This window comes from Eleginops maclovinus, chromosome 1 (assembly GCF_036324505.1).
Source record: "Eleginops maclovinus isolate JMC-PN-2008 ecotype Puerto Natales chromosome 1, JC_Emac_rtc_rv5, whole genome shotgun sequence".
Classification (NCBI taxonomy): domain Eukaryota; kingdom Metazoa; phylum Chordata; class Actinopteri; order Perciformes; family Eleginopidae; genus Eleginops; species Eleginops maclovinus.
In genome coordinates, this window is record NC_086349.1 from 6,798,109 (window position 1) to 6,820,714 (window position 22,606).

At 39.9% G+C, this 22,606-nt stretch overlaps 1 protein-coding gene across 2 annotated transcripts in view; it reads right to left on the reverse strand.

The window, feature by feature from the left end:
• Window positions 1-3,303: 3,303 nt before the first annotated feature.
• Window positions 3,304-22,606, reverse strand: part of LOC134866317 (vitamin D3 receptor A) — an 80,273-nt gene continuing 60,970 nt past the window's right edge. For both annotated transcript variants that reach the window (XM_063886423.1, XM_063886431.1), the window contains 6 exons: window positions 22,038-22,222; window positions 19,224-19,323; window positions 17,999-18,176; window positions 14,557-14,708; window positions 12,288-12,404; window positions 3,304-11,207 (listed from right to left, as the gene is read on the reverse strand). In XM_063886423.1, the coding sequence (XP_063742493.1) occupies window positions 10,954-11,207; window positions 12,288-12,404; window positions 14,557-14,708; window positions 17,999-18,176; window positions 19,224-19,323; window positions 22,038-22,222 (986 nt within the window). In that variant the 3' untranslated portion in view covers window positions 3,304-10,953. The remainder of the gene's footprint in view (window positions 11,208-12,287; window positions 12,405-14,556; window positions 14,709-17,998; window positions 18,177-19,223; window positions 19,324-22,037; window positions 22,223-22,606) is intronic.

Genomic DNA, 22,606 nt, shown 5'->3' on the forward strand with positions numbered 1-22,606 from the left:
AACTGCACAGCACATCACCAGGATTGAGCTGCCATCCATGGAGGACTTCTACACCCAACGGCTCAGGAAGAAAGCCCACAGGATTATAAAAGACCCCATCACAACAGCAACAAACAATTCTGTCTGCTGCTGTCTGGCAGGCGGTACCACAGCATTAGAACTATAACCACCAGACTCAGGGACAGTTTCTTTCCACAGACCATAAGACTGCTAAACACCTGAGCTCTGTAAAGGGCCTCCATAACCCAAAGCCTTCATCTGGTTGCTTTAGCAATTTATTTATCTATAAATCATATTCCATTTGTGTATACATAGACTACTTTTTGCAATATTTTTATTTAGTTTTTTATTTAGTAGTACATCTTGCAACATTCTCTTGCACTATTTTATTTCTAATCTAGTTATTTCTTTCAGTGTTATTATTGATTTTGATTTGTTTTGAGTCCTATAATATGTTGCATTGTTGGAGGAGCCTGGGACTTAAGCTCTTCATTGCCATATCTACACCTTAGCTGGGCTAAACTTAAAGCACGGGCCATCGCGCACAGTGGCGGTGATTTGGATGAGTACAGGAATTCCAGGTATGCACTCCGGAGAGCTATTAGCAGTGCGAAAAGACAATACAGGGACAAGGTGGAGTCTAACTACAAGGGCTCCAACGCCAGAAGCATGTGGTCTGGACTAAAAACAATAACAGACTACAAAAGGACAACGAGTGGTGCTGAGGAAGTGTCTGCATCACATGAACTGAACACATTTTATGCACGCTTTGAGAAGCCCCCGGCTGTGGAGGCACAGAAGGCCCAGGATCCCTGCTCACTGGTTTTAACCAGTGCAGATGTGTGTAGATCTCTGAAAAGGATCAACACACAGGGCTCCTGGACCTGATGGCATCCCTGGTAGTGCTCTCAAGGTGTGTGCAGTTCAGCTGGCAGATGTGTTCACAGACATTTTCAATAGGTCACTGCTCCAGTCTGTAGTCCCCACATGTTTTAAAGAGTCCATCATTGTCCCTGTCCCCAAAAAGACAAAACCCATCTGCCTCAATTTCTACCGCCCAGTTGCACTCACCTCCATCATCATGAAGTGCTTTGAGCGGTTAGTCAAAACTTTTACCACCTCATCCCTCCCTGACACACTGGACCCCCTGCAGTTTGCCTACAGGGCAAACAGGTCCACAGATGATGCCATCTCCCTCACCCTCCACACTGCCCTCTCCCACCTGGACCAGAGGAACACTTATGTGAGAATGCTGTTCATTGACTACAGTTCAGCATTCAACACCATCGTGCCCTCCAAGCTCATCATTAAGCTCAGGGACCTTGGGCTCAAAAGCACCCTCTGTGACTGGATCCTGAGCTTCCTGACGGGCAGATCCTAGGCAGTGCGGATGGGGAACATCACATCCTCCACCTTGACCCTCAACACCGGAGCCCCTCAGGGTTGTGTGCTCAGCCCTCTCCTCTACTCCCGGTTCACGCACGACTGCGTGGCCACACACAGCTCCAACACCATCATCAAGTTTGCTGACGACACGACCGTCATCGGCCTGATCACAGACGGCGAAGAGACGCCGTACAGAGAGGAGGTCAGAGCCCTGACATCTTGGTGCCAGGACAACAACCTCCATCTCAACGTCAGCAAAACAAAGGAGTTGATTGTGGACTACAGGAAGAGGCAGAGAGAGGCACACACACCCATCACCATCAACGGGACTCCTGTGGAGAGAGTCAGCAGCTTCAGGTTCCTCTGGGTAAACATCAGTGAGGACCTGACATGGACACATCACACCAGGGTCATATCCAAGACGGCTCGACAGCGGCTCTTCTTCCTCCGCAGGCTGCGGAAGTTCAACATGGACTCCAGGATACTCTGCAACTTCTATAGGTGCACCATCGAGAGTATCCTGACTGGCTGCATCACCGCCTGGTATGGCAGTTGCACCGCCCTCAACCGTAAGACTCTACAGAGGGTGGTGAAAACTGCCCAGCACATCACCAGGACGGAGCTGCCATCCATGGAGGACCTCTACACCCAGCTGTGTAGGAAGAAGGCCTGTAAGATATTAAAGGACCCCCATCACCCCAGCAACAATCTGTTCTGTCTGCTGCCGTCTGGCAGACGGTCCCGCAGCATCCGGACCAAGACCACCAGACTCAGAGACAGTTTTATACCACAGGCTATAAGACTGCTGAACTCCTGAGCTCTGTGAATGTCTACTCATATCTGTTTATAGTACACATATATATATATTATACACATCTGCCATATACATCTGTTTATACGTAATATATGCATCTGTCCATACCTCCTCATTCAACAGTGTAAAGTATTTAAATACTCTCAATGTATTCCACATATGTATATATTTCACATCCTCAAATCTTTATTGTTGTTATTGTAAATATTCTTCTCTCTTTTTGCACTATTTTATTTATCTTATTTGCACCATGTATGTTGAGTTGTTGGAGGAGCATGGGATATAAGATTTTCATTGCCAACATATACGTTGTATATGCTGTGCATATGACCAATAAAACCTTGAAACCTTGAGCTACTGTGCATATGACAAAAAGCCTTTGAATCTTGATTCTAGAGGTCAATCAGCTGGTCAGGACTCCTACAGCATCTTGGCGCCCTCTACTGACCAAACATGTACCTGCACCATGTTCAAACAAAGTATAAATGTACATTAATTATAATCAGCAATACGATTACAAACAGATTATAGGCCGATGTGTCTGTGATAAATAATGTGAATATTCTCTTAACTGAATATACATTTATGAATACTTGTGTCTTTTCCTTTTGCCAAAAAATCCCCATTCTAACTTTTTATTAAGCATTTTCACTTATGGTTGTTTTTAATTTATGAATAATGGTACATTTAACTATTTGTATGCATCTTTCTCAGAATAGTTTTCACTAATAAGTATGAAAAACCCAAGGACCTTAGTATAAAGCTGTATCGTTATATATCAGGGGGCACTATTATTCTAGTTCAGGTTCATATTTTGTATTTTGTGCTTCTCTCGTGACATGTTTCCATGCTGTAATGTTCAAAAAACTCTTTATTTTTCTCATACTGCCTGTGCTGTGGCACCTCTTTTCCCCCTCTGTCTGAAACCAGAGGCCAGTCTGCTCTGATTGGTTGGCCGTCTCTGTAGTGATTGATCAACCACTTGGAGATGTCTCGTGCTAGCCAATAGAAGCGTGAGAGTTCTAAAGTGATGTCTACGATCAATGCGTCTCTTTACATGAAACTGAACAGACCTGGAAAAAAGAAAAGCAGGAACACAAGGGTCGTTTTGCATCATTATATACAGCTGTTTTATTTGTGATTTCCCCAAAACATTATCAGTATTCTACTACATACAATGCATGTAAACAAAGTACAATGGATCAACTTTAAAGACAAGAGCAAAAAAAAGAAAGAGAAGAGCGACACGAAAAAAACAGGCGGTGATTTTGACCACGAAGAGAGACATTGGTTAAGGTACTGTATGAATAACACTACTTATTTTATATAAAGGGCTACTGATGCCATGGCAACGGTTTGCTGTATGTTGAAAATACTTAAGTTTCTGCACTGAGGTCGGGTGAGGTTTACTGCATGGTGGTGTGTGTGTGTGAAGGTCAAAGGTTCTTATCTTGGGACTCAACTATTGTTTTTTTCATTTTGATCTGCCTAATAATGAGTTCAGTTCATTCTGTGGGAGGCCAGTCTGCTGGGGGAAAAAACACTTAAATAAAATAATTTCATTAGAAAAAGTAAGATTTTTACTTTACAATTAGGCCATAAATACCATTTTAATATATAAAATATAATCAACCGAGGGGAATAACTTAATGAATAAACCAGCAGGAAAAGTCAGGACAAGCCCCTCACATATTTAATATAATTGTTATAACCAACAATAAGTGGATATAAAGAGAGGAAAAGAATCAGCTGCGGAAACTAAATGAAACAGTCAGAAATACAAAGACGGAGGGTCCTGTATTCTGGATTAAAACCCCTGATATTGTCCCAAAATAAGGCTGTGGGTTCTAGGCACACCAAGGTACAACTGAGCTGAGCAATATATGTGCATTAATGTTTGCTTTTTTGAACTTTATGTATGTTCTGGATGAGTTTTAAATGTATTTCTACTGACCTGGCTACCCCAGGACTTGCTCTAGAATATATTGTTGTACGTTTTTTTTTTTATTTAAGGTTGATTATTTTTGCCGAGTATTTCGAGAAAAAAACACAAGTGCATCATTGGCAAAGAACTGCTGGTGAAGTAGAAAGAAGTGCACACAAATGTGCTGCGTGTCTCTGTTGTGTTCAGTGTCGGTCTTTTTTTTTTTGTCAGTATGAGTGTGAATTCGCCTGTGAGACTTTAAGTGCGTGTGTGAGCAAGCGCATATTTAAAGAGGTAGCAGAGAAACACAATCAGAGCAACAGACAGTTTTGTTAGAAAAAAATGACTTTCTATCTATGCAACCGCTCTCCTCAGGTCCAAACACGGCCCAACAGTTTTGAGGTTTTACTCAAAATCTGACAAAAAATGGCTAAAAGTGTTGATTTTCCGCAGTAAGTTACATGTTAGTGTTAATCACAGAGATGCGATAAAATACTTGCATTACTAAATATCTAATACTTCAAAGAAAAACCTTTGTCACTTCCTGTGAGCTGAAACGTGATTTGAGATTCGACGAAGAGTGTTCACTAAAGGCGTATTGTGTCTTTCACAGCATTTTATTTTGAAGGGCTGGTTACCTGAAAGCTGAGTGAGTGCAGCGAACAAATGAAGGATGCGAGTTAGAAGAAGGCTGAGGTTGCACACACTATTTGGATCTAGGATATATAAAATAGGATCCCAATGTTACAAACCCTCATGAGACGTTAAGAGGAAAGCCACAGCGAGAGACGAACACAACAGGGAATCTGCGAGAGCAAAGCCAAGCAGACACTTTTTACATTTGAGATGTTAGGGCAGAGCTGGTTTTAAAAGTCTAACTACCACTCCCCTTATCCGAGTCAGACGAATAGACCCCAAGACCTCCGTCCCTGTCTCTGAACTGTTGTATAGAGCTGGAAAAAAAACACTGATCGAGGTTTGTCACTGTGAATCCAGCACTTTTAACTGTAAAACAAAAAACAAACAAAAAAAAAAACACCAGAGTACAAATGTCTGCTGTACTGACGGAGCAGCCGCTGCCTCTTGACTCCTGAGCCCAGTTTGCCCCTGAAGTGTCCACTCACGAGCGTTTGACGTCCATCATCTCCTCTTGTTTAATGCTACATTCACATAGCAAGCTAAAACTCGCGGATCAAGGATTCTCTAAATTAGCCTGCTTGCTAAACTTAAGCTAGCAGAGTCTTTTTGGTTTAAACTGCTTTTTTGTACTTTCGAGAAAAACTCAAACTTCAAATGTATACTCAGTTAGGCTGCATTCACATGACACGTTAAAATGACTGCGCTGACGCTGTGCTTCTATACACAGAGCCATTATGAATACGCGGAACCGAATCACTCAAAATTGTCGCCAAATTGAAATTATTTCAACTTGACATTGTATCGCTGAACTTTAGAAGCGCAACCAATCAGATGACAACTTCATGAAGCGGCGCAAGCTAGCAGCGGATGTAACTATGCAAACGACACCTAACAAGCTGTTTTCCCCACAAGGCTCAGTGCCCTCGAGTGGGCAAAGAGCAAATCACGTATCATGTGAATGCAGTTTGAGAAGAAAGTATGCAGCTATATTTACACTAAAAATGACCATCTTGTATGTCAAACTGTTTATTGAAATGAAACATCAAAAAGGTTAGATGTTGTTCACTGCTCAAAAATAACGGAGGTTCTTTTAGCTGCTATGTGAACGTTGGTCTTAACCCACATTGCCACACTTCAGTGACAAAGGGGTTGTAATGAGGTCTCCGATATACTGACTCCAAAGATGTGTAGGCTTATGTTGAGATATGAGGTATAAAGAAATCCAGCATTTGAAAACAGAGGAATCTACTGTACTGTACACACAAAAAAAACCCTTCTTCATTACTGTCAAAAAATGAAAATGGTTGCTTTATCACAAACACAATCATGCTGCGACAAACATACATATATATATATATATATATATATATATATATATATATATGTGTGTGTGTGTGCGGAAGGGAGAGGTAGTATGTTGGGTTATACGCGATGCCAAAGCTTAGCGGAGCGTCATCGGCATAGAGTCGGATAGAGGACAGAAAACAGAGATCTCGTGAGTAAAGCAGAAGAACGGTTAACATGTAGAAACATTGGGATCCACTGGTATACTGACTGGTTTACTGGCAAGTAGTTTGCTGTACGTTTGCGATAAACTGAGGAGAGTTGTGGCATGTTTATGTTTGTGTGTGTGTGTGTGTGTGTGTGTGTGTGTGTGTGTGTGTGTGTGTGTATGTTTGGTTCCCTTGAAGGCTGTTGTGAAGAAGTCTTCCTGTAAAATATTGAGGTATCTGTTAAATGTATCCAGCTGAGTGAGGTTACTGAAAGTAAGGCTACTGAGGTGGAGCTGCTGACCTGGGTTCCAGGGGCGGGGGGAGGGTTGAGACGAGAGAGAGCATCAGCTACAATACTCACGTTAGCCATTAGTGAAGAAAACTGTCATGTACAACCGTTACAAATGTAGTTATCCATTGCGATGTCGAAAAGCAGCTGAGCAAAGCTACATAACTGATGTTTCACTCTCACCCCGTTTCCCTGCCCTGCATTCCGTTTTGAAACAGAAACAACAAATGTCTTATTTTTTTTTATGGATATCAAATTTGCTTTCACTTTTTTTTTAAAGTCTAAAATTCCAAGAGCTGCAATGCGAGACATATTGAGAAAATGAATGTCACACTTTGGGTTCCGTCAGTCGCCGGTGCCTGTAGAGCACGTTACTACATCTGTGGATTCTCATTTTGAAAAATAATTTCATCTCCTAACATCTTCTGTACAGATCCTAGTCTTCTGGAGGTCCAATACCAGCGTTTTCTGGGGTCCGATTTCTACAGTCCTTTTCTCTTTTCACAGTTTGATAGTGACACGTCCAATTCCACAGCAGCTAAATCTCCCATCAGCCCTTGGTGCACCAGTTTTTTTTTAGAGCCTGAGGGGCTGCTGAGTTAAAGCTATGAAGAGTTATCCTGCTGTGATTGGCTATTGCAGAAGAAGAGGTGGTTAGAGGGTTGGGTGGCGGATGAGGAGGCACGCCCATGCTGCAGCTAAACTGTTGGCCATTGGCTAATTCCTGGATCAGTCATTTGAGGCAGTGTTAGTTCACTTGATAGTGTTTGACATCCTGCTTCTGGAAAGCACTTAGCTGTTTGTTTTTTTGAGAGCCAGGGATCTGCCTTTTTTCTTTGCCAATGAAACAGTTTTTTTCTCCTCTGTGTTTGTTCCTCTTGGGTGAGATACCAGGTGGTACAAGCAAAACGAACGAGGATGAGTCCTGTTCCCTTAAAATCCAGGAGGAGTTGTTCATTTTGCACCAAGAAAAAGGCTCCAGAAGTCCATCACGCTCATCTCTGCTTGTTTAAAAAAAATGACAACGGCCCAGCACAGCAAGCCAAAGCGCTAGCAGGAAAACGCTGACACACAATAAAATTGACAATCTTGAAAAGAAAATAAAGAGAAAAAAAAAAAAAGATTTTCACCAAAATGAAATGGATATACTGTATAATTGTCAAAAGCTTATCGATAGACTTTAGAAAGAGAAAAAGAGAAAAGATGTACATCCATAAGCTCGGAATGGACAGAGAGGACACGTCCTGGTGAGGACACATTGAGCTGTTAGGAGTCTTTTTTTAAAAAGCTGCCGGAGAGTTCAGGACTCTCACATCCTGGCTGGTGCAAGGACACTCAGCCAGTCGGAATGATCAACACCACCACTGGGAATGTTCGGCTACATCAAGACTTTCAATTATTACACGTCGGAGTCCCATCATTCATAGGAGCATCATCAGCACAGGGCTGGACCAATGCTGGCCATTTATTATCACTAAAACTGATTATAAATAACGGCGCAATTAATAGGGATTTTATCAAAAACGGAATTATCACAATATTCAAATTACAAGATGCACAATCTTTGTAAAAGCCAAAGATAATAAAATATATTTGTTTGTTTGGGATCATCCCTTAAAATTACATAAAGCTGTTTTTAAAATATATATTTGAACTATAAAGACAATTATAATGTAAGTTTCAGTTTAAATTTGCTGAAAACTATAAGCGTAACACTTTTTATGATGCCATAACTATAATGGTATACACTTTTTATAGTACTGTATAGTTAAAGACCTCAAACATATTCGCTATCCTTTATAATCATACTAAATAAAGCATATTTATTACAACTTATAAGGCCAACCATGATACTTTATATTTGTCACTCCTTTAGTTGGAATACATTATATTTTTTCTATGCATTATTATCTCTGCTATTATGCATTATAATGTGGATATAGATTAGTATACGTGTTCAAAATATATCATTATATCTATGCAAGAACACAAACTACTTAAAGTAACATATTGTGCATTATAAGAGTGACTATAATGCATTATATATAAAGTATTACAACAATAAATGTCATTGAGTAACCCGTTGTTATAAAGCTGTATGATACTTGACCTTATAAGTTATTATATCATGCTATGTGTTTAAAGATATCTATAAGGCCTTATAATAATGACACAGTGCCATAAGCAGATTTTGATGCATTTAAGGTATGCATGGGCATCATAGGAATTGAAATTGTAGAAATAAAAAGTGTAGCAGCTTTCTGGTCCAACTCGTGTCAGGCAGTCTTTTTTTTAAATGCTCCGACCAGCTCAGTCACATGACCAGGGTTTCCAGCTCTCTCCATTCTAGTTGAATACAACATAAGAGTCCATCTCCTAATTGCATATAGTGCTGCATCTCCAGAGCATCTTGCCATCGACAGTTGAGTTCTCTTAGTATTTTGTCTACATTAATCTCTAGCTATGTACAGACTTAGCAAGTGGTATTTACAGAGTTTGTCCACAAGGGGGTGCTGCCGGCCTGTGAGAGAGGGTGAGCATGCACTGTGTGAGAGAAATGATATGTAGTGATGTTTAACATCCTAAACCTCGCTTCTGTGGCTGGTGTTGAAATTGATTGAAATGTGACCCTAAAAATAAAAAAAGGTATGGCGCTTGTTAAATTTTAGGTATAAAAGGTCTCTGTTCAGCTTTACGTTACATTGCTACCTTCATTTTCACTTTTCCCTGAATAAAAATAACTTTAAGGCTTATATTAATCACCGTTGTTTTCAAATGTGGCCATTTAATGAACAGACCAGCTTTAACAATGATCTTTAAAGGTTTGTACAAACCATTTTAAATGTCTCATGAACAGATGATTAAAAATCTTGTAGTAATTTATATTTAAAAAAACGTTTAGCTTACTTATACTGTTACGTAGTTTGTTTAGAAGTCACAGTGATGCCTAGAGCTTCGAGAACGATCTCTGCCTTATGATTGTAAGCTAACGCCACACACACGATAAACACCAAGTACACAAAATCATCAGACAAACTTTTCCCTGAGGCAACAGCCGGTAAGTCGGTTTCTGTCCAACTACCTGGCCCTAACTGTCTTAGCAGCAATCTAACCAGCCGGGTCATTTTTTATTTTTTTTTGCTTGGATAATCTCTATCCACAATGTTTGTTTATGTCAGTCTACAAAATTCACAGGTCCGAAATAAGAAAAAAAGAATCCGTCCCTGTACTAAACCCTCGAGTTAAAGCCTGCACGCACCCCCTTGTGGTCCATCAGGATTCTCATTTACTGTACACACATCACAAAAATAAAAAAGGACTCCTCACACACTTCTCAGCGCTTTCTTATGTGTGACGACACACACAGAACTGAGGAGGGGCCTTCAGATCCTCTACATTATACAACACTATTTGCTTACACGGAAGCAACCATGTTTCGCTCTCTTAAATATATATATATTTATATATATCAGCTTATACGTATCATTTATATTTATATAGCATTATACATACATTCTTGTTTTGTGAAATTCCCTTTTGTCTCGTGAACAGGGAATTCCAACCGTAGCATATCCCTCCCTCCATCTACCACACCTCCGTGACTCCAAATCCCACTTCTCTTGTTGCCGTTACAACACTGAAACATTCCTAATTTGACTTCCTTTCTTTTCTCCAGCTGAGACCTCTCTTTGCACATACACAGAAACACAGCCCGTCTTAACCAAGCATTTAAAAATGTTTTTCCACTATATCATGGTAAGCTAGCTGGCCGTGTTGATGATAATATATTTGGATGTCTTTGCTGTCAACATAGCGATCTAGGTGTATGAACATTGATCGCGTATAATTTGTACCTCACAAGTGCCAGCGTGGTTAATAGATGTCAATCTGTGAATGCATTCCTCGCACTTGTTATGAGGATGATGGTTATAAAGAGGATGTAAACGTCACATCCGTCACGCTGTCAAAACAAAAAGAAAATGGCAGGAATCTAGCAGTGATGTCCGGAGGGGAAGGCGGTGATGAGAAAAGGCGATTTCTTTATTTAGAGTTTGCGAATTTCAGAGAGAATCAGGATGTCCGTCTACTCCAGAGTCAGGATATCTGCCTGGTGTGTAATGCGGAACTGTGTTCCAGAGGTTAACATATAATCTGGTAAGGTGCTGCAAAAATGCACAGCATATCCAGGTGTATTATATCCGTAAATCCAGAGCCTTGCCGCTCGAGGTCAGGTGATGATGAGGAGGTGAAAGTGACCGTCTATCTACGGGATTATCCATCTTCTCCCTTGTGTCTTTCAGAGCTGGGGGTCCGTCGGGGAAAAGAAGGCGGCAGGGGTCGGTATATTTTCCTGTGATGTGTGGTGAGTCTGTGTGTGTGTGTGTGTGTGAGTGGGCTTCCTCCACTGCTATGACACCTCGCTGCCGAACACCTCCAGCACCAGCGGGGTGAGCTGCATGCTGTGCTCGGGCTGGAAGGAGAGGGAGCGGTACTGCTTGGAGTGCTCCTCGTTCAGGCTGCGCAGGTCGGCCAGCTTCTGGATCATCTTGGCGTAGAGGAGGCGTCCGCCCGGGTGGTTCACCTGGATGTAGGCCTGCAGAGCCTCTGACAGGTGATCCTGCAGCTGCTCGATGCGACCATGGTCCTGGACTCCGGGGCGATCTGCCCGTCGGGGGAAGAAGTGGAGGAACATCATGAGCGTCAAAAGAGGAAAGGAGGAAGGCAGCAGAAGAGAGGGAAGAGGAGATAAGGGTTCAGGTAGGGATAGGGATAGATGGAAAGAGAACATCAGCCAGACTGGTGTGGTGATTTTGACTGTAGGGATCAAGCTAATATTTATATATTTCGAATATCTATTATGAGTATCATATTACTTGTAGAATTTGTGCGAGATTGTTTTCGGCTTGTGTGATTAAAAAATAGGTTTGTAAATCCAAAAAAAAGATAGATGTGATGATTTGCAAATTCCACAACATCTTTTTATTTTATGAGAAGTCGGCTTCAATCCAAATTTGTTGGCAGTTGAACTTTCTCAAAACAACATCTTCACACTAATGGAGGCATGCACCTGTATTAATGGTTCGTCTCGCAGCAAACATGTATGACGTTTAACTAACAAAATAACAAAAAATCCCTTTCAACAACTTATTTTAGGGCACTGCAGCATTATCAGTTTCTCTGGTTTAACTATTTATATATATGTTTTTGAGTTAAATGAATTTCAAGGAAATTTGTATTGTATTTTAAAAACTACTGACAACATTTATCTGTGTTGGAATTCAACAGACACTGGAATGGCTGCCATACATGTAGAGATAAAGATTTAAGAAAAACTTGGAGTCGTTCAAAACTTCATCAAAAGCCTCAACGGAAAATGTGGATCAGTGCCCTTGTTTTCCTTACTCTTAGGGGATGAATATATGTTCAAAACAAGGCCATCTTTTGAAGAAAAGAGTTGAAACTTAAGGAAAATGTTGAGTTTCCAATAGCGAGTCTGCATCATCTACTCTTGTAGCTTCTCTATGGCCTTCTTCAATTATTACGTTCATTCGCTGACAAGCGCAATGAAGCACAAACAGATGAGTCACTAATTTCTAACTGTGTAGTGTACCTTCATTCTTCATGTTTTTTCAGTATTGAAGAGCTAGACTTTCTGTACTCTCCTGACATGGCGTTGTTATTAGTCAATTTAGTAACACTCTCACTTAAAAAAGAAAAAACACTGGAACACACAAGCAGTACCTGGGGAGAGCAGGCAGATGGCCATGAGCAGCACGTGTTCCTCCTCGTGCAGGTTGAGTTTCTTTAGACCAACCTGGAACTTCACCAGCGGCTCCAACAGATCCAGAGTGTGACCAGCTAACAGGAAAAAGAACACAAACACACCGTTAGTGCTGCGAACATGTATTGTGCTTTTTTTGTTGAGTTAGAAGTGAAAACACACTTTATACAGCAGTGCAGAATGTTTATTTTCACATTGCGGAGAGAGAGCATTGCTTACTGCCCTGCATGTTTGAGTGAAAAAGAAGTGTGTTTAGCTGCTTTATTGCTTCAATGAAAATACCTGGAGTCAAAACCTCACAGTAATGTGCAAGTGTGCATAGAAAAGCAGCATGTGGGTGACGCTTGTGAGGGTGCGTTATATAAGGTGGGAGAAAAAAAAGAAAAGAGGAATCACAGCTGTGTCATCTGCTTCAACAAAGAACCTGCTTCTGTCCTTGAGACCGTGTACTTGCGTGCAAAGGAACTTTTTGCCAATGCAATGCTCAATGATGCTGCTTTCGTGGAAGTGCACAAGGAAGTATGGAAGCCTATTCACGCCAATGTGAAGAAGGAAAAGAAAGATTGTAAAAGTCTTTAATATGATTTAGTATAATAAAATGATGAAAAACGTCATTTTTGACACATTATTAAGTCATTTGCTGAAATGCTCATTATTACACTATTATAATGCTTATTTTTTCACAGGAGTTATAATTTAAGACACTAAAGCAATTTCTTTGTGAAAGTAGCCTATTCATTATTTTGAGACACTCTTCATTTTTATACGATACTTAAATCATCATTATTTAGATACTAAGTCATTATTTTGAGAAATCAAGTCATTGTTCTATGAAACTATTCATTTCTGTGACAAATTAAGTCAAGAGGATATTTTTTGTTATTACGTTTTTCTCTAACTGGCAGGGATGTGCTTCCGTAGAGGACTGTGTGTATTGACAAATGGTGAAATCAATAAGCAGCTCTGACAAGCTCGGTCCAAACATACTGCTCATGTGTTTATTTATTGATTGCGCAGTTAGAACCAGGGTGGGAATTTCACGGCGGCCATGACGGCCATGGCCTTCATTGCCCCTCGGTCTGGCCGTAATGCCCCGAATATAATTGTACCTCCTACGGCCACCATGGCCGTTGTGCCCCGATACTGTTAAAATCTCGAAGTTGCTTTAAAAGTGTCAGAGCAGTGGTCTGGGCTCTGAACTGCATTAGTCCTTGTAGCTTGGATTGGTTGCACGCACCTCCCGTGTCATCATCGCATCATTCAATCATCATTGCAGCGTCTCGCTATGAGAATACAAGGAGGCCTCGTGTCTGTTTTTGTCCGTGAGTTTATTCACTTCTGAGACAGGTTACTGTCGTCCGTAACCACGCCAAAACAACAAAGAAGAACGTTAATTATCACACACACATATACCGTTAGCTCTCCCATAGCATTCCCCCGTCTCTCTCTCTCTCTCTCTCTCTCTCTCTCTCTCTCTCTCTAGGAACCTCCCTTCCCCTCACCCAGTGGCGTGTTTATATGTACAAAACTGGTGAGGCACGAACAATTCGATGTATAAAGGCTTTTTCTACCTTAATACATGGAGTAAAGAGCGCTATCACAAAGCAAAACTTAACAATAACAACAACCGTGATGCCTCAGCATGAAAACATCAGACTGTAGGAAAACACAGACACTCGTCACCGTGGTTACAATAGCAATCGATCCATCGATACATAAAATATACTTCCGGTCATCAAAGCTCCAGTACATGGTCAACTTCTTTCATTTTCTGTTTGTATTATTTACCGCTGGTGATGTAGTCTAAGCTCTCTCGTCTCACACACACTTACAGCCAATCAGCTCTGACCTATGAGACGATGTTTCAGTGGGGCTGCGAGCGCTTTGCTCCACTTGTGATTTATTTTTTGCCGCACACATTGAATGAAAAACTACTCTATTCAATGCGCAGTGTAGTAAAAAAGTAATTTGTTTTCCATGTCATTCATGTGTTTTTATTATCAGAAAGTTATGTTGTTTATTTGTAAGCTCCAAATCCTAACTTTTCCCTAAATGGCCTTTGTGCCCTGGCATATGGCCTTTGTGCCCTAAAAGCATTTGTGACACAAAAGGCCAAATGGCTTTGCCCCTAAAATGACGAAATTCCAAGCCTGGTTAGAACTCGTGAAACTGAGCCACTCCTGTTTATTTAGTTTCACAGTGGTACTGTGACTGTGAGGAGTAACCAACCCTTTGTAACGTCGTTGATGCAGTATTTGAAGTCGGGTCCTCCGCAGCTCCAGGACATGTCCTCCAGACTGAACGACTGATTTGAGCGCAGCATGATGATCTCGATGGCGCTCGACTTCAACAGAGCGATCTGGTCTTCTGCCGTCAGATCCCTGGAACACACAGTCACAAACACAGAGTGTTAATATAGACGTCTAGCAAAGCTGCATTCCTAATCTCTAAACTTGGGATTTTAATGGGAGGGTAATAGGATAAACCTTTGTGAGCTTTGTTTGTAAACAAAACTTAAACAAATATTACAAAATTAAAAGAAAAAACATTTTGACAAGAAATAATGACCAAAAGTTGAAAACAATGTAATTACTTCTTTCCACCAAAACTAGACTTGAGATTTTTGAGGTGCCGTAGACTCAAACTAAGATGGATTCAAATAAAAAAGACATTTTTGTTTTAGTTTAGAGATCTGCTTACAAGATTAAACTAAAATGTTTCACTACAGAGACAAGAGAAACACTGTAACACACATGGATTTGTCAATAGCTTTCAGCTAACTGCAGCAGCAAATGTTGAAGGTGAAATCCTTTGGCAGTTTGTGGAAAACAAACAAACACACAGCAGATCAAGTGGTGCAAATTAAGTGGGATGAAAATTCACTTGAACAGCAAAACAACATTAGTATTCTCACGGGAAGGGAAGACAGATCGGGTAGCAAGTGATGTGTTGTTGATGTTTTGTAGCATAAATGAGCTGATAAGTAATATGGTAACGTGAAGTCAGATTGGCAGCCATTAACTATCAAGCATTTAAGCTGTAATGGACTCATTTAAGTATGGTAACAACTGGCCATGAAAGCATACACACAAGCACAGTGCCCCTATAGACACATCTTTCTGTAGTGTCAGTGTCTCCACTGACACTACAGAAACATGGTGTAAAACCAAAGAAGACAAAAAACCTTCACCTCTACATCATTGGATAACATTTCTTAATAAAGTGTCTCACTGACGATTAATACACTCAAAGCAGACAAACAGGGAGAGAAGAAAACAGCAGTAAAGTGGTCTATTAGCAGTACATGTACAGTTAAAGGGGCCATATTATGCTACTTTTCAGGTACATATATGCATTTTGCGCCTCTACTGTGAGATGTTTACACGCTTTAATGTTCAGAAAGCTCTTTATTTTTCTCATACTGCCTGTGCTGCAGCACCTCTTTTTACCCTCTGTCTGAAACCAGAACCCATTTACATACACAAAAACCTATAAAACACACTACAGGAAAGGGAAGCACCCCAAAAGCAGGATAGAAGCCCTTTAAAGGTTGTCTCTGAATAACTGTTCCCCATGATGGGCATCATTTTGATCAGTTGCCAATAAATTAAAAACACAGTATTGTATAAAAAGAATGAAAACATCTATAAACATTAATGACTTTTTAAATTATTTGTAGGACAATGAATTGCCAACCACAATTGAAAAGAGTAATGGCCCTAACTATGTAGCTCTTAGCATTGACCACAGAGCTATACGCTATGACATTGTTGCAGTAGATTCTCCTTATATTTCCACAGGAGATCTCCTCACTTCACACTGCTGAGACTCAGCATCATGATAAAGGCAGGCAGAAGGAATATACGTAAATATACCAACAATAATCGTTCTGTTTATATTCCGTTACATGTAAACACACACGTATGCCTTATGTATGCCCATATTTGTCTCCTTTATTATTTCATTATGTGCTCTCTGTATGTGCATACATTTAGAAACTTATCTCTCAACACAGCGTGCATTTATAAAGCTCAGCTTGTTCCTGTGGTTTCCTGGAAGCGCTTGTTTGTTTGGGAGTGATAATAACATCTCACCTCACCCAATGCATAAAAGCAGGCAGCAAATCAAAGTGCTCTGCTAGTGGGAGAGGCCTGGTTGGGTTGCTAGCCTTTGTGTTTGTACGTACTACTGGTTGGATGTAGCAGGATTTTACAACAAATCATAACAGCAGCCAGCGAAGCAGCAGACAGCTGCAGGGGAATGAAGTTTCATTTTCAACATGGCCCCAATATGATTTATTGCACCAGTGGATTTAATATATATTTATTAAACAGGTTGGGAGCAAAGGCAGCACCAACAGACTCGATAATAGTTTTACCTTGCAATTTGGAATATGTATATTTTTCAATCCAAACTAAAAATGTTAAAAGGCCATATAAATAGAATAGCTTATAAAAGAAAAGAAAAGAAAAAAGAACTTTAATCCTGGGAAGGGAGGAATAGTTTATAGAGAAAAGTTAGTTTCATAAATACAAATTAAAACATGTAATTAATACAAAAAATGGTTCTGCTTGTGATTCTAGCTCAGTAAGTAAAACTGGATTTGAACAGCCAAAACCTGAAAAGTAATCCAATTTGAGCGTGTTTGAACCAGTAGATAATTAAAATCCGGTCTATTATGCCATGCAAAATAATAACTGTCTCTTTTTTTATGATTAACTTATTTTCCTTTTTTCTGTGTTCTTATTTTCTGATCTTTTGGTCCATAAAATGCCATCAATACGAAAAGATATCCACCATCATTTTGCAGTACGAAGAGAAACAATATTACAGAATATCCTTATTATTTAAAACCAGTAAATCAGCAAATCCTCACATTTAAGAAAACAGAACCAGCAAATAGTCGGTATTTTTGCTTGATTACCACTCAAACAATGAATGATTTTTTTTATAAGAAAAACATCAATTGTTATTGTTATCTCATTAGCTAAAATGTGTCATTTTAAATTCCTCAAATAAAACCAAATTGGACTCACAGCCCATCAATAGAAGAAAATACAACCAGTATTACATTTTTATTTTTTTTAACCATGTGAAAAATAAAAGATCATTCTGAATTTGTTGAGTCCTTGTCTTGCTCCTTGTTTCGTATCTGTCATGTCCTTGTGTTGTGTTTTATTTTGAAGTGTTTTCCCCTCTTGTGTTATGTTAAGCTTCACTTCCTGTCTGCGTTTCCCTCCTGTGCCTGATTGTGTCATTGTGTTCACCTGTTGCCCCTGTGTTTCTCCTCCCCCTTCCAGCTGTCTCTTGTCTTGTGATTACCTATGTGTAGTTAGTCCCTGTTTCCCTTTTGTCTGTTGTTCGGTAGTCGTCATTTCTTCCCTGATCTTGTCCATGTTACCTGCCTGTTCCTGTCGCCCTTCATGTCTGAAGCGGAGTGTTTTTCATGTCCTGTGTTCCCCTTGCTTCGTGTTTTCGTCAACAGCTTTTGAATAAAGCTCGCTTTTTGTTTGGACCCTTACCTGCTTCCCCTTGATTTACTGCACTTGGGTCCTGTTTCCCCAACCCTGACAGTCCTAGGATAAAAAAGACACGCTGCCAAACAGATTTCCCTGCTGCTCTCCTTTCATGACACCCGAACTTTTTTACCAGCTATGATGGCAATTCGTACCTGAAGCCTGGGATCATCTTTGCAAAGCCGATGACCTTCTGTATGCTGTAGGACACCAGGTCTGCCAGGTGGGGCAGCATGGAAAGCTTCTGGTCCTCCTCGCTGGAGTCAGGACTGCTCGCCCCGTCCTGGTACATCATCAACAGGCTGGTGAAGTTCATCTTAGTGTCCACAGACTCTGTTTGAGGAGGGGAGTAAGACACAAGATGAACAAAAAGGCTGGGGGAGGGTGACAGAAAGGAACATTTTAAAAATAATTAGCTAAAGAGTGGTAAAACAAGGCAGAGCTGCAGGTGAGTTTACAGTGGCGCTAATATAAAGATGTGCAGGGGGTTAACCAAAGTCATGAGTATTGGGGACTGATCGCTAGTTTGTACAGCTCAGAAGGATTTTTAAAAATGTCTTATTTGATGAAACACTTTCTTTCAACAAAAAAAAGAAGGAAAGAAAAGAAAAGTATTTCTAACTATATATCCTCTCTATAAATCTCATTAACAATTCATATTCTCAAAAACAAATATGAACATATTACACAAACTCGTGTTTTTCACTGATTCTAATAATTCCTTTTTTTTGGTATTGGTTCATCTTCAAAAAGCGTTATAATAAATTGTTTTCTTGTACCTTATTTGTATATATTTATATTGAATTTGTTTAAAAAGAAAATGTATAACAATATTATTTGTTGATAAGCAATAGCTTTAGCCCTGCATTGACTAACTATACTGAAGCTAGAATTAATTAAGCAAAAACGTATATTTACAAAAGCCTGCGAGTACAAAACTTTGTGCATGAAAGGCAATTTTAAAACATTCCCTCTTCAGTAACAACTGACATTTTCAGACTTCTAGTTTGAAACCTGTGGATATGTTGTAATAATCGATGTCAAATAGGACCAAAAACATTCCACATTTCCAAAATTTGCTTTATCGCACCCATTCATGGCATGTTGTTGCTCAGTAACACGGTAAAATAGATACTTTATCTCTAGGAGCAGGACAAGGACAATACTTCATGAGTAATGTGTGTATTTGTCCAGTCAGACGCCTTGTGCAGTGAAATAATGTACAAATATAGATGTTGAACGAGCACTCTAAAAGTCAGTATGAATGAGACACAAATGTGTGTTTTTTTCTTTTTTTTGAAGAACAGAGCTGTGTCCTTGTTGAAGTGAACCCCGAAGAATGAAAGCCTCAAGGATAGCAGGAGGAGGAGGAAGACTTACCAGGTGAGTGGTTGAATGAGTCAGAGGAGGCGTCAGACAAAGAGTGAAGGGAGGCGGCTCTGCTGGCACTGCGTGTTACTGGACCTTCACGCACTGGAGGCTGCGGATACACAGAGACAAATATTAATATCAATTCTAATATATGTCTGTAATACACTGAGAAACCTATAGGCCGCTGTGGCTGGGGGATGGTTAAGAATCTTGTACAAATAATCAGCTGAACGGAGGAGGGGTTAAGAAAATATTTTGCGGCATTGACTGATTTCTTTTTTAACATTGACGGAAAAGTCTGAAGGCCGCCGTGTTTTTGACAGGCGAGGACACAGAGTCTGTGTTGACAGGAAAATGTCTTATCTCCATGCGCTTATCAATGCAAAATCCAAGCATGTGATTTATTCAAAAACACAGCGAGCACTTACTGTGGAAAGGTATTGATTTATGAAAGAAGTAATCATTTCAAAATTCAAAACATGTTTTTATCGTAGTAAATGTTATGCTTCAATCCATATTTTGTCAGGTCTCGGCCTCCAAAAACAACATTGTCATCGAGGTAAACAAAAAGAAAAACCTAGTGCCAATTCCGGCCCACAAAGGGAGGCACGCAGACCTAATATCAGCTTCATATGAAAACCTCAATGGAAGCTTGGAATGAAACCAAACACCTTTGATGAGATTCCCAGACCTTGAAAATGCCTTTGTGTAACAAAATTAAAAAGAAAGATGGTTAATAACATAATATGGCACATTTTTGCAAGAAGAAAGAGAGGACGCCTCAGTCGGGCAGATAAACATCTTTATGACTCGTGTTACGGGTGTTGAGAAAGATTGAAAACACACACGGGCGATGACAGCTGATGTGTTGGTGTGAAGTAAATATTGCTGTGGTTACACAAATTAAATAAAGCTATCCCACAATCACAGGGAGGGTTTTAAATCTTATGGCTTTTAATTCATTTTATACCACTTACTATAAATCACACTGTCACTACCACCATACACACCTTTACCCTAACTGTTTTAAAAATCAGAGAAGAGCACAGAAAAGTAAGCACAAAATCAGCAAAAGTAAATCTTCTACATTTGGGTTTGTTTGTTGATAACCATTGCATATGTGATTACACTTTAGTATGTATTACTAACTTAATAATACCCTTAAACCGTAGCCACTTGCCAGCAAAAAAAATTGAATTAAAAACACATGTCTTTTATCTGGACATTTTCCAGATTTAACTTTTAAGTAAAAACATTAAATACAGTTCCCAAGCTTCAGAATTTTTAAAAGCGAAAAGAGCAAAAATGACAAACGATAAAACAGGTGAGCGTAAACTGAGTTCCTAAAGCACACCTGCAATTACATCTTAGGTTTCACCACGGAGAATAAAACAGATCTTCTAGTTTGAATTCATGACAAAAACTGTTTTCCTATTGATACGTATAACAACGGAAACATGGCGCCCTGTGCTCATCAGTAAGGACGATAATGTTAGAGGTGAGTATGATAGTATGATAGCCTGTAGACTGCAACAATATGCATAGCAAAAATAAATAGAAACGCGTAGACTATAGGTTATCATTACAGGATTTAGCTCGTGAGCTAGCTAAATATTTTATTAAATAATATAGTAAAAATGTAACATGCAAACATTCATTGTTGCACTTTGCTGCCCAGAGTACGCTCTGTTGCGCAAGGACTGAGCTGCTTTGAGAAAATTAATAAAAAAGCTAAACCTTTAATAAACTACGACACATGACTTCAATGTCACCATCACTAATATTCAAACTTGTATCCTGATTTTGGGAAAGTCAAAGAACCAATCTATACATCTAAAAGGTTTTGATGATGATTGATGTCCCCAACAAATCTGCAGTCTCATTTAAGCATGTTAGCAAATGGCTTTCACTAGAAATGTACAGGCTCCAAAATCCAAGAGTGGGAAGTACTTGATTTCTGGCACCTCACAAAAACTTCTACACAAGCAAACCGTTGCAAACATGCTAACTCATTCCCTTGTTTGACTACTCATTCTTGCAGCAATCTATCAGCTTTCTAAATTGACTCACTCAGTGTTGAATCTCTAGAGCTCTTTTCTGGATCAGTTGTGGAAAGGCCATTTTCAACACTCAGGCAGAATGAAATGCAAAGCAGGTCTCAACAGCACTCTGAGTTAGCAAACAGTCCAGTTTGTGCCAGAGTGCACTCCATTACTACGAGGGTCTTTTTACCAAGGCACTCGAAGCCTTTTCCTAAATCCGTTTGAACATCAAGACTCATGAAACCAAACACAAATAATAAAAAAAGACTAGCTCAAGATGTATACTAAGTGAGATCATCTAGAACTTCAAACAAAACACCTGTCAAAGATGTTGGGTTGTACAGTGTGGTTACTAAAAGTGAATCCGGTCAAAAAATTCTGAGAATTATCAGTGGCCATGATAGAAGTAATTGAGTAAATGCAGTTATATAGTTTAAACTTCAGCCAATTACAGCTTGGGTACAAACTACAAGACAAGAGGCCAAGGTCTGTGGTGTTGTGGTAAACCAGAGCAGATGGCATCCATATCCTATTGCCAAATTGTTTTGTTTTCTTTGATCAGTTCTCAGGACTTAAATATTGCTTCTTTATTAATTATCTTTTTAAAAGAACATGAATTATTATGGTCCGATGCCGTGCTTCAGGGAACCTTCCCATCCGTTGCATGACATCATGTCCCGCTCCACCCATATTTATGGTTAACAGCAAAGTGAGTTTGGGCTGAACTGAGGATAATGTGATTGTGGTTTTGGTAAAGGAAGAGACTTTGCCATGGACTCACCCTGAAGCGGGAGAAGTCGGAATAGGAGGCATCGTAAGTCTTGTGGTGAGCTTCCACGAGACTGGAGATGATGCGGGCCTGCTCCTCGTTCAGACGTGGCCTCATCGCCTCGCGGGCTGCCTCCTCCTCTTTCCTCTTCATTATCATGTCCTTTTTCCTCTGAACCTCCTCGTCTGTCAGGATGACTGCAATCGAAGATGGAAGAGAGGATATATTTGAATATGTTGCTAAGAACAGTTCAAAAATAACACACACAATTTCACAAATACTGACATTTAATCTGCCAAAAGAAAAAAGGAAAAAAAAAAGCATTCCCGCAATCATGTCAATACAACATTTGCTTTGCTTTGATGAAACAAACAAAAAAGACAGCTGCGAACAAGTCTTGGATCAAGAGGTAACTCTATTAACACCCTGTGGATCACAAGGTTGGTCCTCTCATTGTGTCTAATCCAGTGAAAGTAAACACAGTCACAGATCCACACAGGTGGTGTCACATGGTGTAGCTCTCCTTACACTATCTGCATATCAATGGAGTTGAGCAGAGGAAAAAAACGAAAGATCAAAAT